At 39.3% G+C, this 23,399-nt stretch overlaps 1 protein-coding gene across 3 annotated transcripts in view; it reads left to right on the top strand.

Moving 5' to 3' along the window:
- Nucleotides 1–4,804: 4,804 nt before the first annotated feature.
- Nucleotides 4,805–23,399, top strand: part of TACR3 (tachykinin receptor 3) — a 41,118-nt gene continuing 22,523 nt past the window's right edge. The window contains exons 1-4 of one of the 3 annotated variants that reach the window (XM_059817994.1): nucleotides 4,805–4,898; nucleotides 5,133–5,583; nucleotides 21,462–21,650; nucleotides 23,071–23,221. In XM_059817994.1, coding sequence (XP_059673977.1) covers nucleotides 4,805–4,898; nucleotides 5,133–5,583; nucleotides 21,462–21,650; nucleotides 23,071–23,221 — 885 coding nt within the window. Of the gene's footprint in view, nucleotides 4,899–5,113; nucleotides 5,584–21,461; nucleotides 21,651–22,126; nucleotides 22,133–23,070; nucleotides 23,222–23,399 lie in introns of those variants that run through there. The other 2 variants (XM_059817995.1, XM_059817996.1) reach the window with 2 other exon arrangements.

Here is a 23,399-nt window from a genome sequence, read left to right as displayed (position 1 = left end):
CTGAAGAATCATCTCTTCCAGCTGGGGGCTGGAGGAAGGAGGCAGGGAATGAGGTCATTAGGCTAAGCCTAATCAAGCAAGCAAATCCAAAACCAAAAGCAAACTTAGCAATGCCCTCAGTGCTATATACAAAAGAAAGGAACCACAGAAGACAGGTCCTGTGGAAGAGAACTGCTGTAATTAACAATGATGCAGTTAGCACTTGTGCTAGATAGGTATGCTGTGCAGGCTGCTATTTTGCTACAAATCCCTGCTTGTGCACTACTGCTGATATTCTCTGGCTCTCTTTCCCATAGTGCACAGATGAATCTAGTGGAAGAGTGACTTCAGATGAAAACTTCAAGTACACTGGAAGACCTGTAGAAGATTAAATCACAGTCTCATAAATAGCAAAGACTAGAATAATTTCTAAATCTACCTTGTAGTCAAGATTATCTTCCACTGTGGCCTCAGTATGAAAGGTTTTGCTGGAACTGTGAAAAAATAGCTTCAAGCTATATATCACAAACGAAGAACTACAAACAATCACAGCTGCTTTCCTGACCACACTTTGGGTATTTCTTTCACATTTCTAAGTGTTTCTGTGAAGCTGGAAATGGGTAACTGCCAATAGCTGCAAGTTTAACCACAGCTGACTGTACAAGCACAAAGTAGCTATCAGTGGAAGGGCAAAAGAGAACAGCAAACTGCAGATGACCAGAAAGCAGTCACTCTAAAATTGAGTACAGTCTTACCTAGAGGAAAATGAACCATTCCCACTGTGAATATGCATAAACTGGAATGGGCAAAAGTTAATACAAGAAATCATGTACCTGTAACAGTTTGGGAAGAAAATGTGAGAATGGTTACCCTCTACAACTACCTTATTTTTCTACAAGAAACTGAGAAAAACCACAGATCTTCGTCTTTTGTACTACTCCTTTGCATAAGTTTCACCACAGTCAGGCAGGTTTTGCTGCACAGAAGTTATTAATACAAAAGTTTTTACCAAAGTTGCTATGGAACTTATTTGAAAAACTGAATGCTGATGACCTTCAACGGACTGAATTTCATCAGTACATGTATAATCGACACAAATTTTGATGGAGAAGCAGAGCTGACTTCACTGTCCAAGTGAATTTCCTCTCTAGGCAAAAGCAAATTACTGGCTGCCTAACCTCTTCCCTTAGTTAAATAAAATGCTAGCAAGACACGTGCTAAAAGGCAGGTCAACCTGTTTCTTTGCTGCAGTCTTTTGGATGTAGGAGGACCTGGTTTTGCTTCAATCGATTGTACCGGACTGCTCCTCTAGGGTTTCAATAAGAACGAATGCTAGGGCGCAGAGGAATTTATTCTAGCAAATTTTTACAGTCATCTCCAAAAGGAGTTGTAAATGTTCCCCATGGGAGGCTGATCCAGTTGCCTAACGTTTGCCCTGAGCTGTTCATTGTTCAATTTCTCAAAACAAACCAGCTCCAGATACTCAGCCACCTCTTCTGCCAGATTTGGATACCTGCTGCAACACAAAAGGTAACATCCAGCTTACTGAGCAAGCAACGAATGAAAAATCTAGGTTGTCCATTATGGAACTATGCTAAAGGTACAGAATCACAGAATCACAGAATCAGTACGGTTGGAAAAGACCTGTAAGATCATCGAGTCCAACCTGAAAAAAAAAAAAAAAAACACCAAAAAACAAACAAAAAAAAACCACCACAAAAAGAAAAACCACAAAACCCACGCCACACAACAACAACAACAAGCCACAACCCACCCAACACCACACAGCACCATGTCCATCAAGCTACATCCCACAATGCCACATCCACACCACAGTTTCTCTTCTCCTCATGTGTGGAGGAGATGGGAAAGAGCACAGTGTATAATAAGTTCCCTACAGAAGTAGAATATTTCTTCAGTTTCCTCAGAGTACTACTGAAGAGGAAGACAGGAATCAATACTTTCATTTCTACACTGCAAAGCTGACACTTTTGTTCACATACTGTGTTGGTGGTCTGGCTGACATTTCACAAACACAGAATACAAAAAGCCTCCTGATTTTTGTTTAAAGTAAGTCTCAAGGACTCAATTTACTGATAGCTTTTCTCACATAATGAGGTGTTGACCTGTACTTCTTACACTGTGACTAGCAATGTATTGAGGAGAACAATTTCCCTTGGGGGCACTGTAGAGGATTAGGGAAATACATATGGGAATGGTCTCTCCAGAACATGTAGTATGCAGTGTCAAGCAATTTTCCTAGACTCCTGCTCTCAAAGTCAAAATATGGCCCCTAGTTTGCAGCATTGGTGCAGAACTACTGCATATTGCACATTTTTAGGGGAATTCACCACTGAGATAGAATTTGCACACAAGACCAGAATGTGACTCCATGAACTATGCAGAGCAAATAGTTCAAACACAGACCCTTTATGTTTCTATACAGGGGAAGTTACTGCAGATGCTATACTGTATGCAGTTCCTATAGGTTTGTACTCTGCTGCACACCTAGAAGTACTGTATGCAAGAAGTAAGGTCCCTGTGTCTCTGCTGAAACTGAGGAAAAGGAGTAATAGAGCTGAGGTTGGGAGAGCTGGGTGGAACCAACAGAAGCATGTGGAACACAAGGACTTGGGCAGCTGGTGTGGGAATGTGGAAAACACAGCTTAGTAAAAGGATACAGTCTGGAGTTCCTAGTTTGGGCATGAAGGTGGAAAAGTATAGAGCACAGGGCTGGGTTTGTGCTTTCTGGCTCATATTTATATGAAAATCTTGAGTGAAGCTTCTAGAGTCAAGAGCTGAGTGTCCAAGTCTCTGCTCTAACGAGTCAGTCCAGTATTCCTCACTCACTGGAACCACCAGTTGAATTCTTTCAACACCCAGACTCACAGAGATTTTCTTCACCATAGTTATTTCAATTTCTTACTTGGATTTTGCCTGTGACTTAGATCATTTATTACAAGTCAGATTTCTTTGCCCAGGTATGGGATTCTCTCAGTCTATCCCAGTGGTCTATTTTGGACAATATGATACAAGGAGCCCTAGCTATCAACCCTCTGGCCAGCAACCCACTGATTTTACCAGGAGAGTGCACCTGAATTACTCAACTGCTTATTCTTCATTGTCTTCCCAAAGTCCCCTCTATACATGCCCCAAAGCCAGAGAAATATATCCTGCAGTTCACTGTAGTTCAAGATAACTTAAAGAGTGGTTCAACCCACTCAGCACTACTACAGTCTCTGCTGACTCTGTGCTTCTTACTATGGGATCTCTAGAGAATATGGCACAAAGCCTGTTGGGGAAACAGAATGTGAACTACTAGTCCCTTCTTCCGACTCACCTCCAGGGAGAAGATGAAAAGCAATGCAGATGGAAGATGTGGGACTCAAAATGGAACTGTGGGATTAACTCCAGTGGTTTTCCTGTGATGAGGACCCACAGCATATGGGTAGGTTCTAGACATGCTGTAGCAAAGGGTGGTTTCCAACAGAGCTTCTAAGCCTGGGGTGGGCTGCTGCTTGGGATCGTGTCAGCTGGTAAGACCTGAGAAGCATATAGAAATGGCCACAATTGCAGTCATTCATACTAAAACTGCAGTGAAGACCTGACAAGTAAAGTGCAGACGCTACTTCCACTGCATAAATACAGCAGGGAGGAAGTGGCACACAGGAATATTTGATTTTTGTATGAAGCTTTTGTTTAAAAAAATGTAGGATGTGTCATTGCTGATAGAGGTATTGAATAGCTCCCACTGCTGTGATACAGTTGAAATCTCTGCTGATGACAAGTAGTAGCTCTAAATTGTTGAAGCATGGAGCAGATCAGCACTAAAACACATTTTCTCCCTAAAGACTGCACCCTGTTGAATAACAAAGGTTTGTTAGTTGAAGTTCCTTGCAATCAACCCTTGCACAAAGCATACATTCCCAATGCCAGCTGTTGTTAAGATATTAACAAGAAAACGGATTTCTTGGATGTGAAAACATCAGGTGTTAAATTTCCTCATTTGCTGTTTTCTACCAGTATAGAAATCACTGCACATAATACTGTTTGCTCAAAATAATAATAGTACTAAGTGTGGAATAAATGCCAATAAGTAAAAAGAACTAAAAAAAATTTTTTTCAAAGATACTAAGAAAACAAACCCCTACCATTTTACCCATATTTAAGGACATCTATGTTTAGGGCTGCATAGTGTTTCAACAAAAATCAGTGTCTGCTGAACATGCAAATGGCTTTACAGGCACCAAAGTTAGTGCTGTAAGAAAAAGATAGTCACATTTCAATTTTATAAATGTTTCTTGATGTCATTTACATATTACAGATTGAAAAGTGAAATTAGGGAGCAGCAGGATGTATTCCTTTATCTGAAAGAGACCACTATTCCAAATCTGTAGTTAACAGAATGGTTAAAAGGAAAGCATGTACTAAATGAAAAGACAGCAGCAAAAAAGCAGATCTGAATGCATCTGGAATAAATTCATAAATTCATCTAGAAACAGCTTTAATAAAAAGCAGTCTCAGTCCTGGGATGTTCAACTAAGCCAGCTAATTAGCCCTGCAAAGACAGGGCAAAAAGGCTATTTAAAAAGGAAGTGCAATAATGAAACTTAAAGGCAATATAAACCAAATCTCTCAACAAAAACGAGACGAGAATTCATTTTCCCCGTGGCGCTCTCCACAGCTCCTGAAAGTGCCTGCTGCTGGCAATGAATGAAATAAAAGGGGAGGGGGGAGAACAGAGAGAAAGAGGTGTTATCTTACCAGCCGACGGAGCTTATCGCTCCACTCCCTTCATGACGCTGGGAACTCACAAGCCTATGAAATGTGCCTTGGCTCCCAGTCCCCTTCTCCTTCAGCAAAACCAAAAGCAAGAGGTGGCCATACAGAGGAGGAACGGGATGCTGTTCTACCCAGAGGCAGCTCTCCTGGCTCAGCTGGTACAGCATTTCTGACCATTTGAACACTGTAGCCAAAGCTTTTTCTGACAGATCTCTCCTTCCCAGTACCTGCTGTGCTGCCTTACTTCCTTTTTTTCTTTCTTTTCTCTTCTTATCTGTTAGTGGGGATTTTGGAGGGTTGGGAGAGGGAGAAGGGAGACGCACATTGTTCCTGGAAGAGAGGAACATCCAAGATGACTTCTGGCCCCACAGCCAACTGGAACATGAGCAGCAGGTGGAACATGAGCCTTGCTACAGCGGGCGATCCCTGGGGACAGGCACTGGGAGCACCAGCTGGAAACACTTCTTCCCCTGTAGCATCCTCAGCAGCCAACTTCTCCAATCAGTTTGTGCAACCCTCTTGGCGCATTGCTCTGTGGTCTCTGGCTTATGGTGGTGTGGTGGCAGTGGCCGTTTTTGGAAATCTCATTGTCATCTGGATTATCCTGGCTCACAAGCGCATGAGGACAGTGACCAATTACTTCTTGGTGAACCTGGCCTTCTCCGATGCCTCCATGGCTGCTTTCAATACTCTCATCAACTTCATCTACGCGCTGCACAGCGAGTGGTACTTTGGAGAGGCTTACTGCCGCTTCCACAACTTCTTCCCAATCACAGCTGTCTTCGCCAGCATCTACTCCATGACAGCAATAGCTGTGGACAGGTGAGAAAAGAGAGGAAAAGTTTAGGGGTGAGAGATTGAGATCAGATTCTCTGCTGAAATAAAAATACAGATATAACAATCATTAAGTGATGAGAGGCAGAGCCCTTAATAGTTCATCAATTGTGCTCCCTTGTACTTCTTTAAGATCTCTCCCTGACACACTGTTTTTCTGCCTGTCTTTGGTCTTTCTCCTTCAGCCTTTCATTGGTTTTACTCTCTTGCTTTCTTTTACAACAAACACTTCCTCTCTCTGTTTGACTTCAGCTGCTCTCTGTGCTCCATCTTCTGATACTAATTCTGTAACAGCAGCCATCACTCAGGGTTTTGCTTCCCCACCTGTGAAAACAGTATCCCCACCCTCAGTCAATGTCATCTAATTCATACTGATAAGGAGTTGTAGAGATTGTGTGTGAAGGAAGAATATTTCAAATTTCCCTCCTCTTTGTATTTCTGTAGCTGGCAGAGGCATTTGCCTCCCTCCTCAGAAATCACTTTAGACTCTGTTTTTAATAGCTCTTCTCACAGACGGCTCTGACCTGCTTAGTTCCTCCTGATTTTAATTAATGATGCTATTTACATTGCCATGTGTGCACATCCAGAGGTCTGGTAAGAACATGGTTTCAAAGTACTTGATTTTTTTCTGATTACTTGCAGCAAAACAAGCCTTTGTGACTGTGAAAGAAAACAGAACAGGGAAAAACTTACCTTTGTGCTCTTAACAATAATGGAATAGGACAGCTGTAGTCTCCATAGAGTAAAGGGGAGGTGTAGATGTCAGCTTTCCAACAGAGATGCTTTGATGGACCATCTTTCTCAGAAGGTGCTGTGAGTCTCGCCTAGGAAATGTTCCTTTCTTTATGATCATTTTCACACTTGCTGTACTGGAGAGATAACTTACCCCATGCTTTAGAAATCCAATAAATTCCTGAATTTTCATTCAGAAAACGAGATCACTTTGTACTTCAGATCTTTTATTCCTTTTAGCAATGCACTGAAATTACTCACAAAAGTCCTTTCTCCATATTCAAATCACATTATGCATCTTGCCTGAATTGACTTGGCAAAACTGCAGCACTTTCCAGTGATGGTACTTAAGATTTTATAAGGTTCAATCCATCTTCTGAAACATTATTTCTCATTTCCAGGTGCAAAGATTGGGAAATGTGTTGTACCCTTTGTCTGTGCTGTGGACAAGTTTGTAATAATGCTTTTTTGTTGGCCCTACTAATTGCAAATTTTAGGTGGCATTCTCAGCCAGATGAATTTCTATTCCATAAACCTAAAAATGACAGAGAAAATTAGATTCTTAGCAACTCTTCTACCTCTCTGCTCCAGGGATGGGTGAAGACAGGAGGAAATCAGTACACTTTCCCTCTGCCAGTGATGTATCTTGTTGCCAACTGTTACTTCCCAGTAATAATGGAGGAGGTAGTGTAAAGCTAGTGATACTGTCTTTAACCAGGCAAGATTTCTTCCATTGTCGATTTGGGTTTAGCTTAAGATTCTCATCTAGCTTGAGGTTTTCAGAAAGATAGAAGGTTTTTAGCTGATGCTGAGGATTTAACTGTTAATGCTGCAGCTGATCATGTCATTAGCTGAGCAGTTACTAGGATGCTCTGAGTAAGGTTTTTTCATTTTTCTGACAAAAACTTCCACAGAGATGTAGCACTTACTACCTTGAAAGTTCCTAAATTTATGCTAGGAAACTGGAAACGAAGCTGAATACAGTTCCTTGGGAATCCAAAGGGTGCATTTCCAGAGTGAATGAAGACTAGCTCTGCTCCACACTGACTGAAGTGCAATAGTCAGATACAAATATATTGGAAATGTTTTCCTTGGTTTAGCAATGTGAGACACTGGTGCTTAGAAGTGAGTCAATTACTACTGTTACTCACTCTGCTCTATTTCTTGTCTGAAAATCCCCTGAAGAAACCACAATTTCTACCCCACCACATCTTCCAAACCCCCCAAAGACAAATCAAAATCTTGCTGTGGGGGGAGCACAGTGAAAAATGCCACAGCTGTGTTTAGGTGAGCTCTCTGTAGTACCAAGGAGCATCATGTAAAACAGAAGAGCTGTCTATCCCTCCTTCCCTATTCGTACTGCTATTCCTTTTCCTTTTATACCAAATCACATCTGATGTGTTCAGTACCTTTAACCATTTCCTGGCTACCTCTGCAGAACAGTTCTGCAGTCAAGAGGAAAAGTGAGGGTCAAAGTGAATCCCAAGGAATGTCCTTAGATGTAAAGCTGCCCTATTCCAGGGCACAGATCTGCAGGGTGGACATTTTGTAAAACTTTGGTTTCCGTTTGCCTTCTGTAACAGTTCAGCCAGTGCTTCAGACAGGACACTCTGCTTTAGCTTTGACCCAGTGAACTCATCCTTACATGTTCATGTTCATTTTAAAATAAAATAAAAAAAAAAAAGCAACAAATTCGGAAAAAGCTACTGCGGGAACTGAAATGATGGGATCATATCAGATGATTTTCCAGTAGATATCGTTAACATCCCAAAATACTGAAAGGTCATGGGTTGCAACTCACTGAAAATTATGTCATGATATGCTCCACTGATTGTTTTAGAACATTCAGATGTTCACAGAGTATGAATGAGTCACTGATTCTAGACATCACTAAGCAGATGTCACAGGCAGTACATGTTTCCTTTCACATCTGATTCTGTAGGCCATGTTGTCTGAGTTGTGTGCACTGTGAAATTACTGGACTGACAGAGACTTCTGTGGAGTAGGCAGTTCCTGCAAAGGGGCATGCTGCATCTGGAGCTGAGGACAAAAGTATCCAAGACTGCTGTATGATCACCTGATCGTTGAACATAGACTCAAATTTATGTGGGTTTATCCACAGTTTTGACTACCCCTTCCTAGTGATCTTTTTCCCCTGCCTTCTGCTCCTTTTCCCACAGGCTGTTTGCTGTCTACTGCAGAGATGCCACAGGTAGCTGTAACCAAGCCAGCTCAAGTATCAGAAGCAGCACAGATTTAACACTGCACTGCTTCACAGGCATCATTCATCCTTTCTTCTGTAGCTCATGCTGCACAGTACCACAGTTACATTGCTTCCAGTGCAATAGTTCCTTTAGATACCTTATGGGGATAAACATTTAAAACAGCCTAAGATAAACTGAGCAGGGGATAGGTCTAGGGCCAATATGCCCTTGCCACTGGCCAGTGCATGATCCTAAAGGGTCATGTGTCTTAACTCCATCTGCGACTACTGGCTGTGGTACAGTTCTTGGACATATTAAAGACAGTAGCTTAGGCAGAATTTAAGCCATCTGGCCCTGGCCATTGAAGACCCACTGTCCCTTCCTACTAGTTCTCAACATGCGAAAGAGATGGTTCATGTGCGCCGGCAATTAACTTCCAATCCCAGGATTGCCTCATTAGACAACCAGTTCTGTGTGTAGGCCTAGAAATTCTCTACAGATATCTGATGGTTAAAGTGGAAGTTTGGAGTTGTAGCAATATAGCATAAAATAACACGCCTTCGGTAGAGCATTTCGTGTATTTTTATGCATTTTTTCCTGTTATTAGCACATCTACAGTATGACTTTCTCAGTTATTGTTCTCTCAGCAATTCCATAATGATTTCCTCATTTCAACAAGTTTAACTCTTTGTAAAAGCAACTGCTCTGGAATTAAACAAGGTATTCTAACAATGACGGTGAGTAGTTGCTGATCCTATTCACATCTTACTATTTCTTTTCTTCCTAGTATGCAAGCAAACTATTGGTCTTTGAAGAGCTATTACATATATATTATCTTTCTTCATATGCAAAAGTAATTGAAAAGAATGACATATATATGCCAATATTTCATACAAATGTAAATAAAATTACATTTATGATACACCAATGTTCTGCATTACTGCAAAACAGCCTACAAGGCTTACTGCTGCTCAGCATGGGTTGATATAATAGCATCAAAAAGACCTACGTAACTTTTTTTTAACAAATTATTAGGCAAGAGAAAAATGATGGATTTGACCTAATCATTTCTGAAGATGAGATTCTGCCAAATGTTACCCATCTGTCCTAGCCCTACACTCTGCAAAAATCCCAGCCCATTTTTCAGTTCGACTACTTGCAGAGTCAAAGGTATTGCAGTAGAAGAATAACAAAATAAAGTCCAATGTAAAAGAGAATTCCACTTTCATGCACTTTTTTTAATTACAAAATATTCCTCACATGTTTTGTTGATGTAAACTCTGGAGCTGTTACAATTTGCTGCCTCAGTGAGATATTAGTAACAAAAGTCCAAAAATTAACTTCAAATCAGGAGATTATAAAAGTAAATCACCCTTTTTAAAACTTAAAACTTGATCAAGTCCCAAAGTCCCATTATGATTTCAGTAATAACTTAATCTTTTCCCCCTTTTTTGGTCCTTCTGATAGAATGAAATGCCCTTTTTTTTGACCTACAGGATGATACAGAACTTCATTCTAGTCCAACAGAGCTATTATGAAACTTCCTATTTGTATTTATTCCACAGAACTGTGTCTATGACTATATTTTTAGAAGGAATAAGGCTATTAAAGTTAGACCTAAAGGTCAGGTATATCAGCACTCTTATCTCTGGTACCCCAGACAGCTCACGTAAGTATGACTACACAGCATCATGTTATTGACATGGGTAACATGTTGATATCAGGATGGATGTTTTTAAAAATCTGATTGAAAAAAAGCAAATAATCAATTTGCAGCAGAATGAGAATCAGAATCCAACAGCCATGGGCCCAGCTTTGTCTTTCCCAATACCCTACACTCACTCTGCTGAACACCAGACTCAAAATCAAATTAACCTTCATTAATAAAATATTAGATAATTAGAGAATCTCCATGTTTCAGAATATGATTGACTCTTGTTATTAGCAGTCTCGGTTTCCTTTTGGTTGCCCTTCTCATTTCTTTTTAACAAGCTTCCTCAAGTTTTTATAGTTCCCCCTTTTTAAATGAAACACTACCATAGCAGCTTTTCTGGGCTTTTATCGCTTCTGCAGAGATGTTAAAACCAGCCATACTCTAGACACTACACAAAGAATAATAACATTTAAGCCTGACCATAGACACTGTTCAGGACCAACTCAAGAGTTCTTTGTTTACTTTGCAATCCTCCTCGTAGATGCTCCATAGAGCAGTCATTAATGTTGACCAAGAATGTATTTTATGTCTGCACAGAAGTCACTGATATCTTCTATTATTATTGCGTTACCTGCTATCACAGCCTCTCTAATTTCTTTTGGCATGTCACCATTATTACTGTGAATTAGCTGAGTGTATAATACTGAAGTTTGTTTTTTCAGAGTCATGCTTGGAGTTTCAAACCATAAAATTCTATATTATTCAAGAATACCTTTGTTTTACTTGACTTGATCTTAAACTATATTTAACATTCAATGTCATTCCTCCTTTTGCACAATCTCCTCTCTTTTTTATGAACCTTAGTATTACAGTGTTACATTCCTCCTACCTAGTTTCTAGTATGCCTATTACAGCAATATCCTTATTCAAAACTTGTCATTCTAGTTTCCCACCTGATTTCTTAGACTTCTAATATGTCTACAGAAGCACAGATATACTGGTTCAGTTTTCTGTTTTTCTGTGGCATTGTTCAGTTACTGATGGCTGTTAATAATCCCTCTATACACTCATTAGACTCCAGCATAAGTAATATGATACAAGCTTGTAACAGAAGACAGTTATGAGGCATAAACACATGATTCAATTTATCAAATGAAACCTAAATTCATCATGTGTACACACTCAGGTCCTCCAAATATCACTTAGGCTCTTCATTCTCTTCAAGCATACGCTGTAAGAGCCGTTATTATTGTCACAAAGTAGTACCACAAGCCCTATAAATGAATCTGTTACTGCAATTCTGAAGTAGGTAGTTGGCACATTGAAAAATGTATTATCTTTCCAGAAGAATACATTTTGCTATCTGTCTCTGCATGAGTTCCTATTCCTGGGACAAATTGCTCAAGGCCTTCATGTGCCATAAGCATTTTAAACTGATACTCCTGCCAAAGTATACATGACCGTCTTTGACATAGAATAACATTATCTGAACTGGGAGTTAAGTATCTGTTACCTGTCCTGTGTGCTCAGAATCACTGAAGTATAGGGATATGTGTATGTGAAAAAATTATCTCAAATATGTCTAACAGGTTAGGATATGGAGTGCACAGGGCATGACCCTAAACCCTATGTTGTGGACATATGGTAGTGGCATCAGCAAAAGATGCACACCGAGAAAATGTATATGGATACTTGCATTCTTGTACATGTGCTTGGTATCAAGTGTTTTGTGCTTGGCTCACCAGTGAATAGAGGAGGTTGAAGCAATGGCAGGCAGGAAACCTGCATCGCCCAGCCAGCTGATGTCCCCTGCACAGAGCTCAGCCCAAACAGAACTGCAGCCTTTGTCCGCCCTCTCACTCCCTTTCCCTCAAACTCTTTGTCTCAAAGTAAATGTTTTCCATGTAAAAGAAGAACGAATTTGCACTGAAGACTGGGGAGAGAGAGATGAACATAGGAACAGGAAAAACAAAAAGCTAGATGGATTTCTTTTCATATTTCTTGTGCTGTACAGGCTATTTTCCCTAGAGAGATCTTCCCCTCATATCTGAGAATATTTTCATCCGAAGAAATGGATGAAGGGAGTTTCTGTAAACTCACCGTGCAGTTTTTTCCACAAGATGCCATTTTATTGTTAGCTAGCTTTACCTGCCTCTGGTGTCACATAACTACACAAAGCACTACCTGCCCTACCCCCGAACTAAAGTTCAATACAGCTTTTTTTCCAAACCAACGGATGACTTCATAATGATGATTCCATGAATCAGCCTTGGTCACTGCACATCATGAAGGGAAAAATGCAAGATATGCTTTTAAAATTATCACTATTATTACTATTACTACTTTGCCAGACAGACTATAGAATTCAAATAGGAAAACCCTTCCTCGTTTCTCTGTGTTTCCCAATTTGTATTTTAAGATGAAGCACATCATATTTCTGGATTCTAGTATCTAGGCTGCCCTCTGAAAAATACTAGTCCTCAGAACTGGAGAGAAAAAGTTGAACATTAAGGGTTCAAAAATCAAGAGGTGAAACATAAAGGACTCTTTATGACTTGAGGGCCTAAAATGATTTTCTGGGTTTGACAATTCTCTTTGTTCTTTCTGAGAAAATAGGTCAAATGGTTTCTGCAGAACATCCTGATGCAATTGCTACAAGGTTCAGACTGTCAGAGACATAGGGAAAATAATCTATTTCTTGCTATGGTACAAACTCATAATGATCAGGCAAAAAGACAGAATCTTTTTGGGTTTTGGTCAAAATTCATGTCAGAGTTATGTTATTCATAACACACTGAGACAGTTAGGGAATAAATATAGGCATAACAGCTATTTTTTTCCTCTTTGTTTTGCATTGAGCAAATATTCTATTTAACAAGCTGCTTTCAAAAGATGCAGTGAAAAAAATGAGGTTGATACACCAATATCTTGAGGATTATAAGCAACATTTACAACAGTGACTAGCCCCAAGTCGTCTTGTTCCAGGCAGGAAACAACATCTGACAAGTTAAAACCATATGTTCAAATGAGAAGTTCATTTTAGACAGAGTCCTAGCCTTAAATACATTTTCTCGGTGCCCTTATTTATAGCTTAATGAAAACTATTAAAAGACGTGTCTGTGGTTTACTATGTAATGTAGCCTGCAGTACTTTTCAAAGATAGTCAAGGGGTTTTTTGTTTTCTTTTTTTTCTTGACTATTATTGCCTATATGCATGTATTTCTGACTGATTTACCAACCAGGAGAGAAATTTGTATCATTCACATATTTGTGTTTATCTAAAATAAAATTATTTGAAAATAACTGCAGAAACAAGAAGGAAGCCGTTCAGATGACAGTGTCAGAAATGTAGGCAATAACAGAGTGGGTTGTAGTCTGTGCAGATGGAGCTGTTTTTGCAGACTTTGCATTGATATTGGTCCTTGCTAACCCAGGTAGATCGTATTCAAAGAATAGGAGAAACAGAAGGCCTTCTGTCAGGGGAAGTCAATTAGTCCATCATTTTATGAGACTGATGAAAGAAAAGTGTTATCTGTTTTCTATCAATATGCATAGGTATAGAATACATCGTGTAAAATCAACTACATACTTGTAAAAATCTAGCCCATTGTCAGTTACCAAAATATTCCTCAAGTAGAAAGCATTGCACTGTTTATGAGAACTCAGCTATACTGAAGAATTTCAACATTCCTGTTCTAAGGTTTCTGTTAAGAGGTACCCAAAAGCAAAGCATTGGACGCTAGTCCCGATTTCAGAAAAACTGCAGTGTTACCCCCTGCTCAAAGCAGGACATTCACGAAAAGCAGCACGTGTCCCTCTGGGTAAATCAAGGCCAAGTTATCCCTCTAGGATATTGCCCACTGATCTCTCAAATGTACAATGTTTTTGTTTTTCTATCATGCTGTCATACACTTCTCTGTGCTGTTAGCTTTAAGGTGATCACTGTAGATCCTTCTGGCCACCAGAACCAGCCTTATTTAACTGTCAGAGACAGTCCTACAACAATGCCCGTAGCCACTCTTCCTGCAGAGAAAGTCAGTCTAAATGAATGAATACAGACCACTGCCACAAGAAAAGACGGAGCCTTGCACTAATAGGTAGAAGATAAAGATTGAAGAATGCAAATGTTAAAGATTCAGTTTTCATCATACAAAAAAATGCCTCTAAAATCTCACAGTTCATTCTGCCCCCTTTAGTCTACAGTATCTACCTCAGAGGGACCTTTTGTAGGGTTTTCCACAACAATGTTTTAAATAAGGGCAGGGAATCATAGCAATTTCCCTACCTAAGTTTCTTAATTACCAGTTGATTCCAAATACAAAGTTTCAAAATCAGCTTCTGTTTTGAGGGAATAACAGCATCTGTGTATTCACGAAGGAAGTGCACTCTGCTGTCTGCTGTTGATGAGCCACTTACATGCAAGCATTATGATTTTCAGTCTCTTCCTTTCTCAAGTCCCAATTTCCTGTTACAATCTGGGGCTGAATTGATTACTTTTTTCCCCATGTGAGTTTATAAACAGACTGTAAATAGGTGAAACAAATCACTTAGGATGAGTAAAGGGTTCCAGCTGTGTTTGCAGATGGGCATTTGTAGGATCCAATTTTGAACATTTTTTTGTTTTAAAAACGTCTTATGTATTTTTGCTAAAATTTTCTAAATAATGTGTTAAAGAGGGAAGATTTTCCTGCCTGTATTAGTCAGTGTATGCTGTTCTACAAAAAAATAACTTAGGATTATTTTTTTATCTTTTCTACTGTCAGGACCATAACACACAAACTTCAGAAGCTTTTATAGTACTTAACAGCTATTCGTCTCTTATAGTATTTGCAAACTGTAACAGAGCTACATGATTATGCTGTCATTATAAGCACTGGCTTAAAGAGTTTATCAATGTTATTCAAATGAGGACTGTCTGTATTATCATTTCAGAGAAAACCGATTTTCTTGATTTGATGAACTCAAGAAACAAGTACCAAACAGTAAATTATTGACTCCAGTCAAACTGAGCAGTTATGAAGGAAACTAGATCTATTCTGACCCCAGCAGATAAGAAAACAGTCTTGAAGAAAAAGAGCACGGCAGCAAGCACACCATGATGCACTAGCCATTCTGTCTTGCAGCCTGATTGATTTCTCATTAAGTTCAATGGAAAGACTCTTGCTGACTTCAGTAGTAATTAGCTAGGGACAAAGACTAACACAAGCCAAAGCTGGAAGAAAAGCGTTGACAGTGGGATATAGCACGATCACAGCAAACAAAATAATGTGCTAATGATTCTAGTGATGAAACTAAAGTGCTACCTAAAAATGCTTTAGAGTAATACATAGAACATGCTGCAGATGTTGAATAATCCACATTCTTGCAAATGTCGGCTTGAGTCTCTACCTGCACATATTTACAGCCCTAAATTTCTAAATATGCATATTCCATCTTATAATTATCTTCCAAGTGTTAGTGTTTATGTTGGATGGGGTAATAATGGTTTCTGCTTGATCTGATAAATGAGCATAATGAGTTAATTCTTTTCAGTTGATCCGTACTTTAGATTCAGCATCCCTGCTTTATTGTGTGGAACAAGCTATCTGTGGCATTATCAGCAGCTCCCACTGGAGTGAGAAAGCATTAGAAGTCCAGTCCTGAAATCAAACGACCTCAGTGGGAGTTCAGAGCCCTTTGGCAGGGAGTCCCATTGCTCCACTTTGGTGACTGACTGAACAGTAAATGTCCAAAGACTGCAAAGCAAATTGGCACAGCACCCCACTGAATAATGCTTGTGTGGCTACAGAACGCTTTTCAGCGGTGTAACAAGTCTTCAGTTGCTTGTACCCATTATAAATCCACCTTCAGCTCAAATGCCTACCATCTTTTAGCGTCCTCAGAGACAGAAGTGTGGGGAGGTCCAAGGTCTGTATATAAATATCACAGAACACGGTGGACCTACAAGGGCCTCAGCGCTCACCTCTTTCACTGACTTCAGAAGGACTGCGTAAGTTCAGGCCACTTGAAAGAACAGTGGAGAAGCACAACAGTCATTAAGGCAGATGCCATCAGAGCATCAGAGCCCTTGCACACAGTTTATGGTTGGCTGATCACAGAGAGAGCAACTCTTTGGGATTTCTCTCCCATATACCTGCAGGGGCAAAAGGGCTTGCCACCACAGAGGCCTGCTGTCAAAACACTGTGCTTTTCTACCAGTTCTACTTACCTTGGAATCTCTGGTCCACTAGCATGGATTTTTCTCATATGACTTTTGCCTTTACATCACCCCAGTTTCCTTTCTTATTTGCTCGTTCAGTGCACAATTCAGACATCATGTCTGCTGCTCCCCCTTGTAACTGGCACTTTGCCATACAAAATATGTGTAAGACTCTCAAACAGAGTAAGGAAATGAGCCCTAATGACAGAGCTACACCATGAAAGATGACAGACAGTTATCAGCCATGGGTAACTGGAATATATAGGGGCAATATCCTGCATCATACGTACACGTTATCCCATCCTTAGCCTCCGCACCTCACTAATTTTCCAAGCAACACGTAAGCATGGAACCTCTAGCCTGTGCTAGCAGGAGCTTTCATTCCTGATGGGAACACCCCGGCCAAAATGGACAGAGATCAAAGGCAAGAGCCAGCTGAAAAACTAGCTACTGCTCCTTCAGGTTGAGGCTAAAAAGATAGACAAACCACTTACCACCCTTAGGTACTAGCAATGGCAAGATAACATTTCCAGCAAACAAAATTATAGGCAGGAGTGGCTAAGCCTCCTTTGCAAATGGCAGCTAACAGTGCAGGAAGGATTCGGTTCTCTCTGGGCTTCTTTTGGCTACAGAGATTAACATCCAGAGACAGCTCAAATACAGAGGTGTGTTTTAACCTGGAACGGAGAATCATTCCACATTTTCCACTATCCTTAATTATGGCAATGATGGCTTCTCTAGGAAAACGCTACCAAACTTATACGACAAATTTGAGGGAGTATAACAATTGCAGCTAGAAAGCAATATCTCACTATGTTAATTAAGCAATTTTGTTTCTAAGAAAAGCCACTTAGGGAACAAGCTACATACTTCATTGTAATTGTTAGTGTACTGGCAAATCAGAATATGTTAGATCTATTATCAAAGGCTCAGTAGAGAGAGCTGTCAATATTCTCTGGTCAGCTAAGTCCTTCATGCACAAAGGCATTATTGAGGGAATGAATGGTCAAGGCTCCTCCACCTCCTCCCCATCTTGTTTGTTAGAATGACTGCCTGCTACGTTTTTGTAATCTATCTTGTGCAAAAGCTAGGCTGTTGGCTTATCACTCAAATTTCAACAAGACAGACAAGCAGCCTGCTTTTCATCTGATCCTTGTCCTTTGACTTAACCTCACTGAGACAGCCAATAGCTAAAATTTCCACCAGTACAGCTGTATGAGTCATTTCACACAAAGAATCCGCATCTTTAAAGGACAGTCACCAGACAGGGAGATAAAACAACAGAATTTTATCTTAACCAAAGAGAATTGCTGTTGGTACCTATTGGGAATAATATAACTGGGAATAAGAATAATGTGAATGTAATAGAAATCTGACAATAGCACATAAAATAATATCAATGTGCAGTCTGAAGAAAACTAGCAACTGAAAAGAGTGATTCCAGGCTAGGAAGAGATGCGTTAATAGTCCCACAAGCATGCGAAAATGATGACTTGTTTATGGGTTATCACCTACTACAGGTAAAGATCATCAAGCATTTTGGACAGTATCTGGCAGCCCACGCTCAAGCTAGCTCAATTTGAAAGACAGGACTCATGACTACAAACTTATCTTCATTACCAAGTTGTACTTACTCTTTGGAGGAGAAGGGAACTAGGGGGTAGAGGGCAAGAATCCAACTGATGTATATTTTCATGAGATGTGCTGCTCTCTCAGGACAAAACATCCAGCACTCAAATAAAGCTATTTCATAGTTAGTGTGTAATACCAAAAGCACCAGTTTAGCTGAAAAAAACAAAAAGCAGGTAAAGGAGAGGGGAACTAATTACCCCGTGGGAAAAAATATGTAAGTGCTGTAAAAACAATGCAAAATGAATAGGCTTGAAATTCTAGATATGGAAATTGACAATTCAGAACTGAAGTTGGTTTAGATCACTCTCTGTTTCTGACAGCATTTAGATGTTTTAAGGTATTAGCACAGTTGTCTCTACTAGAGGCTGAGTACCACTATAATGGCACATGTTGGATTTATCCCATATTTGATGGTTAACTATAAACAGAGTTATTTTTGCTAAAACAAGTATCTATTCTATAATTACCCATCTCTCAAGTATGAAATTTCCGAGAAGTAGGAATATCCTGGATGAAATTTGTTTGCCATAGCAGGTAAATATGGATGCAGAAGATTACTTGCACAAATTCTTATCAGGAGCATTATCTTATGGATAATATTATTATTGTCTTGTAGCTAATGTATGTATCTAAAAATCTTGGGCAAGTCTGCCTAGAACCTAGGTGTGTACTGTAACAATTAGGACATGTTGCAACTTCCTTAATTTTAAATGAGTGCTACTCTTCTAATTGCAGCAGAACAAAACTTCTTCATTCAAAAAAGGATTGATTAAAATCAATGGCAGCTTATCTATTGATTTCAATGGATTTCAATTGAAATCTTGCCTGGATTTGGAAGCACAGACCCAAGCAGTTACCTAAGAGTATAAGAAGGGTTTCCATGATCTAAAGCCAAGGCAGAAGATGAGAACACAAAAAGTAAACATCATGAATGGCTTTGAAATTTTTTTATCTATGAATGTCAAAAGGACAAACATAGACAAGAAAAATAACAATAATCGCATATTAGTGTCACTTTGGAACAGGATCTACTAATTTATGCTTGCTTACCTACAAAATAATTAATTCTCTGTGAGTGTAAACTGATTTTATAACCTCTACGGCCCACAACAACACCTAAAGTCTCAACAATAGCACAAAATCTACAAATTCTGATGAGACAAAGTGATGCCAGTCCTGCCATACAATGCCTATTACTGCCTATGTAATTTTCCATATGGAAAATAGTCTCTGAATCTATCCCAAGCCATCTTTATACGAGGTAGAAACATAGAGAAAGAGTAGATGAAGAGCCATAGTACATATTTTACTTATTTCAGTTCCTTTAGAAGGCATAAATAACACAAGGAAGGAAGCAATACTGGAAAATTCTGAAAACGTTTTCTCTACACATGTAGGCTGGAATAGGTGTGGTTTGACTTTCTAACTGTATTTAAAACTTGAAACAGCCAGGGACAAGGGCAGTTACCAGGCATGAAGACTGGAGACCTACAATGGAAACAAAGAGGACCTTTAGGAAATCACTGATATATTCCAATAATCTTGTCAAAGATGATCAGATAACCGGACATGTGTACTGTGAAAGAGAGTGAAAGGATATGGGCCATAATTATTCTTTGGCAATGAGTTTGCTTCTTCCAGAATTAGTACTAACTTCTGTGACTGATGACACACTGTTGAAACTGATCCAGACATTCTCCTAGAAATTTGGAAAACTCTCATTAGCAAAACATTCAAGCTGGTTTCCATATTCACCCCAGTTTTCTATCTGCTTCAGGTGTTTTCATATACTATGAAAATTTAAAAAACACCAGGAAACACAGAAAAGAATATTTTAATTTTGTTAGTTTCCTTTTTACTTGCCCTGGTTATTCCTGAGGAGTTTCTAAATCATTGCTATTCTAATTCTGAATTCAGAAAAGCAATGGTTTGGGAAACACAGTGTAGAATGCCAATGCTACCGATGACTGCAGAAGGGCAGACCTTCAGTTTCCTGAATAAGCACTGGTACACTGAATAGTTCCATGGAAATTCCTTGATTTAAATTGCTGATCCGTTAACTCCTACATTGACTCACAAACAGCATTGTGTTTCAATCATGAATAGAAGGATTTTTTTAATGTACTTTGGGAACCCTCCGGATCTGCAGAAAAATATTAAATCAAAACCCATTTCCTTGTGTTGTTTTGGAAAACCTTAGGATGTCAGATTAAAGAACATGTAGTTAGTTATTCAGTATGCTATATCGGTAACACAATATGGACATACATATAGCCAGCATCACCCCGCTTTTACGGAAGTACAAAAATTTCTTTAAATGTGATTCTGGCTGATACTTACCAGCATTCCCCCTAATAGTGGAAAAAAATTTGAATAGTGTTCCTATTTAACTAATATGATCAATGATTTTGCAAGTCATCATTTGGTCATTGTTAAATGAAACACAATAGTGTGATCAGGGAAATTGGTGGAAAATACATTAATTCAGGGTTTAGTCCAGAAATCAAAGCAGTAATCATGCTAAGAAAAATGTGAAAAATAGATGAATTATGTGATATGGAGTACATAAAATACAGAATTTCTGTCTCCCTTGTTCCTTGCATCTATAATAGAGATCAAAAGACAGAAAACAAGACTTGTTTCTTTCTTACTGTCTGTCTTGATGCTTTCCTGTTGCTCTTTTTCCCTAAGCTTTTAAATTGTAATTACTTAAACTTTTTAATGATTTTTTGCATGCTCTTCTAAAGTTATTAGCATACATGGATTGCCAATACAATTATAGGGCAGCAAGAAGAATGGTATCCTACGTAAGAACACAGAAACTGAGAAAGCAAATGAGATGTTTTCATGCTTTATGCATCTATTTCTCTTGGTGCTTTTAGCACTTCTACATTGCCCAAGGAAATGCTCATACGGCTCCTCTCTCAATCTCTGTACGAACCAGTTGCAGTCTGGGGCTCTTTGGCAGACAATCCAAAGTCAATCTATGTCTACTGAAATAAATGTATGCGGACTTATCAGGTTCCTGTAGCTTTTGGACAGATGACTAACAAACCTGACAGCTTGGCTGTTAATTTTTTAATTAGAGATAAACCCTGTATTATGTAGCAAAGTAACAGAGGATCCAGCTGTATTGTTGCTTTTCAATCAGATTGTGCAGTAACAGGATTAACTAACTCTGAGAAATAGTTGCTCTACTGGTATACATATGGTTAACCAGATGTCCCACAGCTTTAAAATAATAAGCTTTTCAATGAACCTTCTTTTTCTTCCAGCACTGCCTTCACGGGGGCTGAACCACCCAAAAGAGCACAATGCCATCAGCACTCCAAGAAGACAAATATCCGTGCTTTTATCTTTCTCCCAACCCTAAGCTTTGGTTGATTCTAGATACATCCTCATCTCTGAAGGTTTCTTATGCACAGGTTTTTGCTTTCTTTTACAGATACATGGCCATTATTGATCCCTTGAAACCTAGGCTCTCTGCAACTGCTACCAAGGTGGTCATTGCGAGCATATGGATTTTGGCTTTCCTGTTGGCCTTTCCCCAGTGCCTATACTCCATAACCAAGGTGATGCCTGGGAGAACTCTTTGCTATGTAGCATGGCCAGGTGGTCCAAAACAGCATTTTACGTAAGCTTTTGTTCTCTTAAACTTGTGCATGGTGGTGTCTACACTTGCAATGGGCTTGGCAAAAGCTGTACATTATCATGCAGATACTCTACGTGCAGGATAACTAACAGCATTGATCATTGAGAAATGTAAAGCAAGTTTTCTAAGCTAGGAAGATAGAGCATTTTAAGTGATAAGTGGAACACATTTATTCTCTTCCACTTCTATGCATATTCTCCATCCCATGCTGCATGTTTACCATCATTGCTTCACTTAAGATGGCTACTTCTATTCAGACAGAGATGGTCAGCAATGGGACAGAACATGCAATTCCAAGCAAGTTTCCTTTTCATCCTAACCAGGAAAATAAGTTTTTCCAGCCTCTCCTTGTCCTAAGCAGATTTTTTTCTCTGGATCTCTTCATGAGAGGGTTGGATTTTCCCACTTCATTCTGTTACACCATCACATTACTTATCTCAGACATCAGTCCAAATAAGAAAATTGTAAAACCTATAACTGGTTCCAGTTTCTGAAAGTGTAGAATAACAGTCAATTAAATTGAATATATCCTATTTGTCCCTCTGGCAGAATTAGGAATAAGTAGTTACCTAGCCGTAGAAACATTATCTGCCCTTTCAAGTCTTCATCGGCATTTAAGATGAACTCTGTGTTCAAGGCTGAAAGCCTGTGTAACCATCCAGCATCAAATCTGACCTTTTGCTCTCTTTCAGGCAGGTGAAAGAGGCCCTGGTCATATATAATTTTTATCACTTTAGGAGCCATGCACAGATATTTCTCCTTAGGGCAGTAAGGTCAGTCTCAGTGACGGCTGGGGATTCTTCACTGATCGTTCACTGGGATTTTTTCTGAAGATGGCGTTTAACCAGGAACTAACAGGAAGCAAAAGACGTTACCTTTTTTTTCCCAGTGGTTACATTAGCAGCCATGACTGTGTTGCCTATGTGCAACAGATCTGCCATATGAAGTATGTTGGGTAACACAGGACACTTATCAGGGCCTTTGTATAAATATAGCATTTAAATACTTACTTTCCTCTTTCATTTATGGTCCAGACTAGAGCTCAAAATGCCTAGCTTGCCCTTAGGGTACTTGGCTGTGCAATAATTAAATCAATTCAGCTAGTTATGGACAAACATACCTTATTCTGCAGTCACTAATCATGATAACCATAGTCATTCTTAATTTATGCTAGTGCAAGTTCAGAATCAGAACTAGAAACCCCATAAAGCACTTGCATTAAAATGTAAATAACTTTGCCGTGCAATTTAAGAGTTTCAAACAGACAGTGAAAACACCAAGGACTAGCCAGTCATTATAAAAGATGCTTTGTGCTACAATAGCACTCTTGACTTCTAGCAGCCCATTCCATTGGTATAGCTCCTCTGAAAGCACTTACCAGCTTAACGTTTTTTCATTGCAGGTATCATGTCATTGTGATTGTGCTGGTCTACTGCTTTCCACTGCTTGTCATGGGAATCACTTATTCCATCGTGGGAATTACCCTCTGGGGAGGAGAAATACCAGGTGACACATCCAACAAATATCATGAGCAGCTCAAAGCTAAGAGAAAGGTACTGTTCCATTAAATCTCACTAAGCAAATCCTGATAACATCATCTGCAATTGTGTTGCAAAGAATCGCAGTATATTCCTTCAGAAACACCATGTCACTTGAAATAACAGTAATGACAGATCTACTTCAATAAAAAATTTTATTAAGTTTGACAAGTTGTCTTCTATGTTCACTAGC

This window comes from Gavia stellata, chromosome 5, assembly GCF_030936135.1.
Source record: "Gavia stellata isolate bGavSte3 chromosome 5, bGavSte3.hap2, whole genome shotgun sequence".
Classification (NCBI taxonomy): Eukaryota; Metazoa; Chordata; class Aves; order Gaviiformes; family Gaviidae; genus Gavia; species Gavia stellata.
Note: the sequence above shows the minus strand (reverse complement) of the source record. Positions and strands in the feature narration are given on the sequence as shown.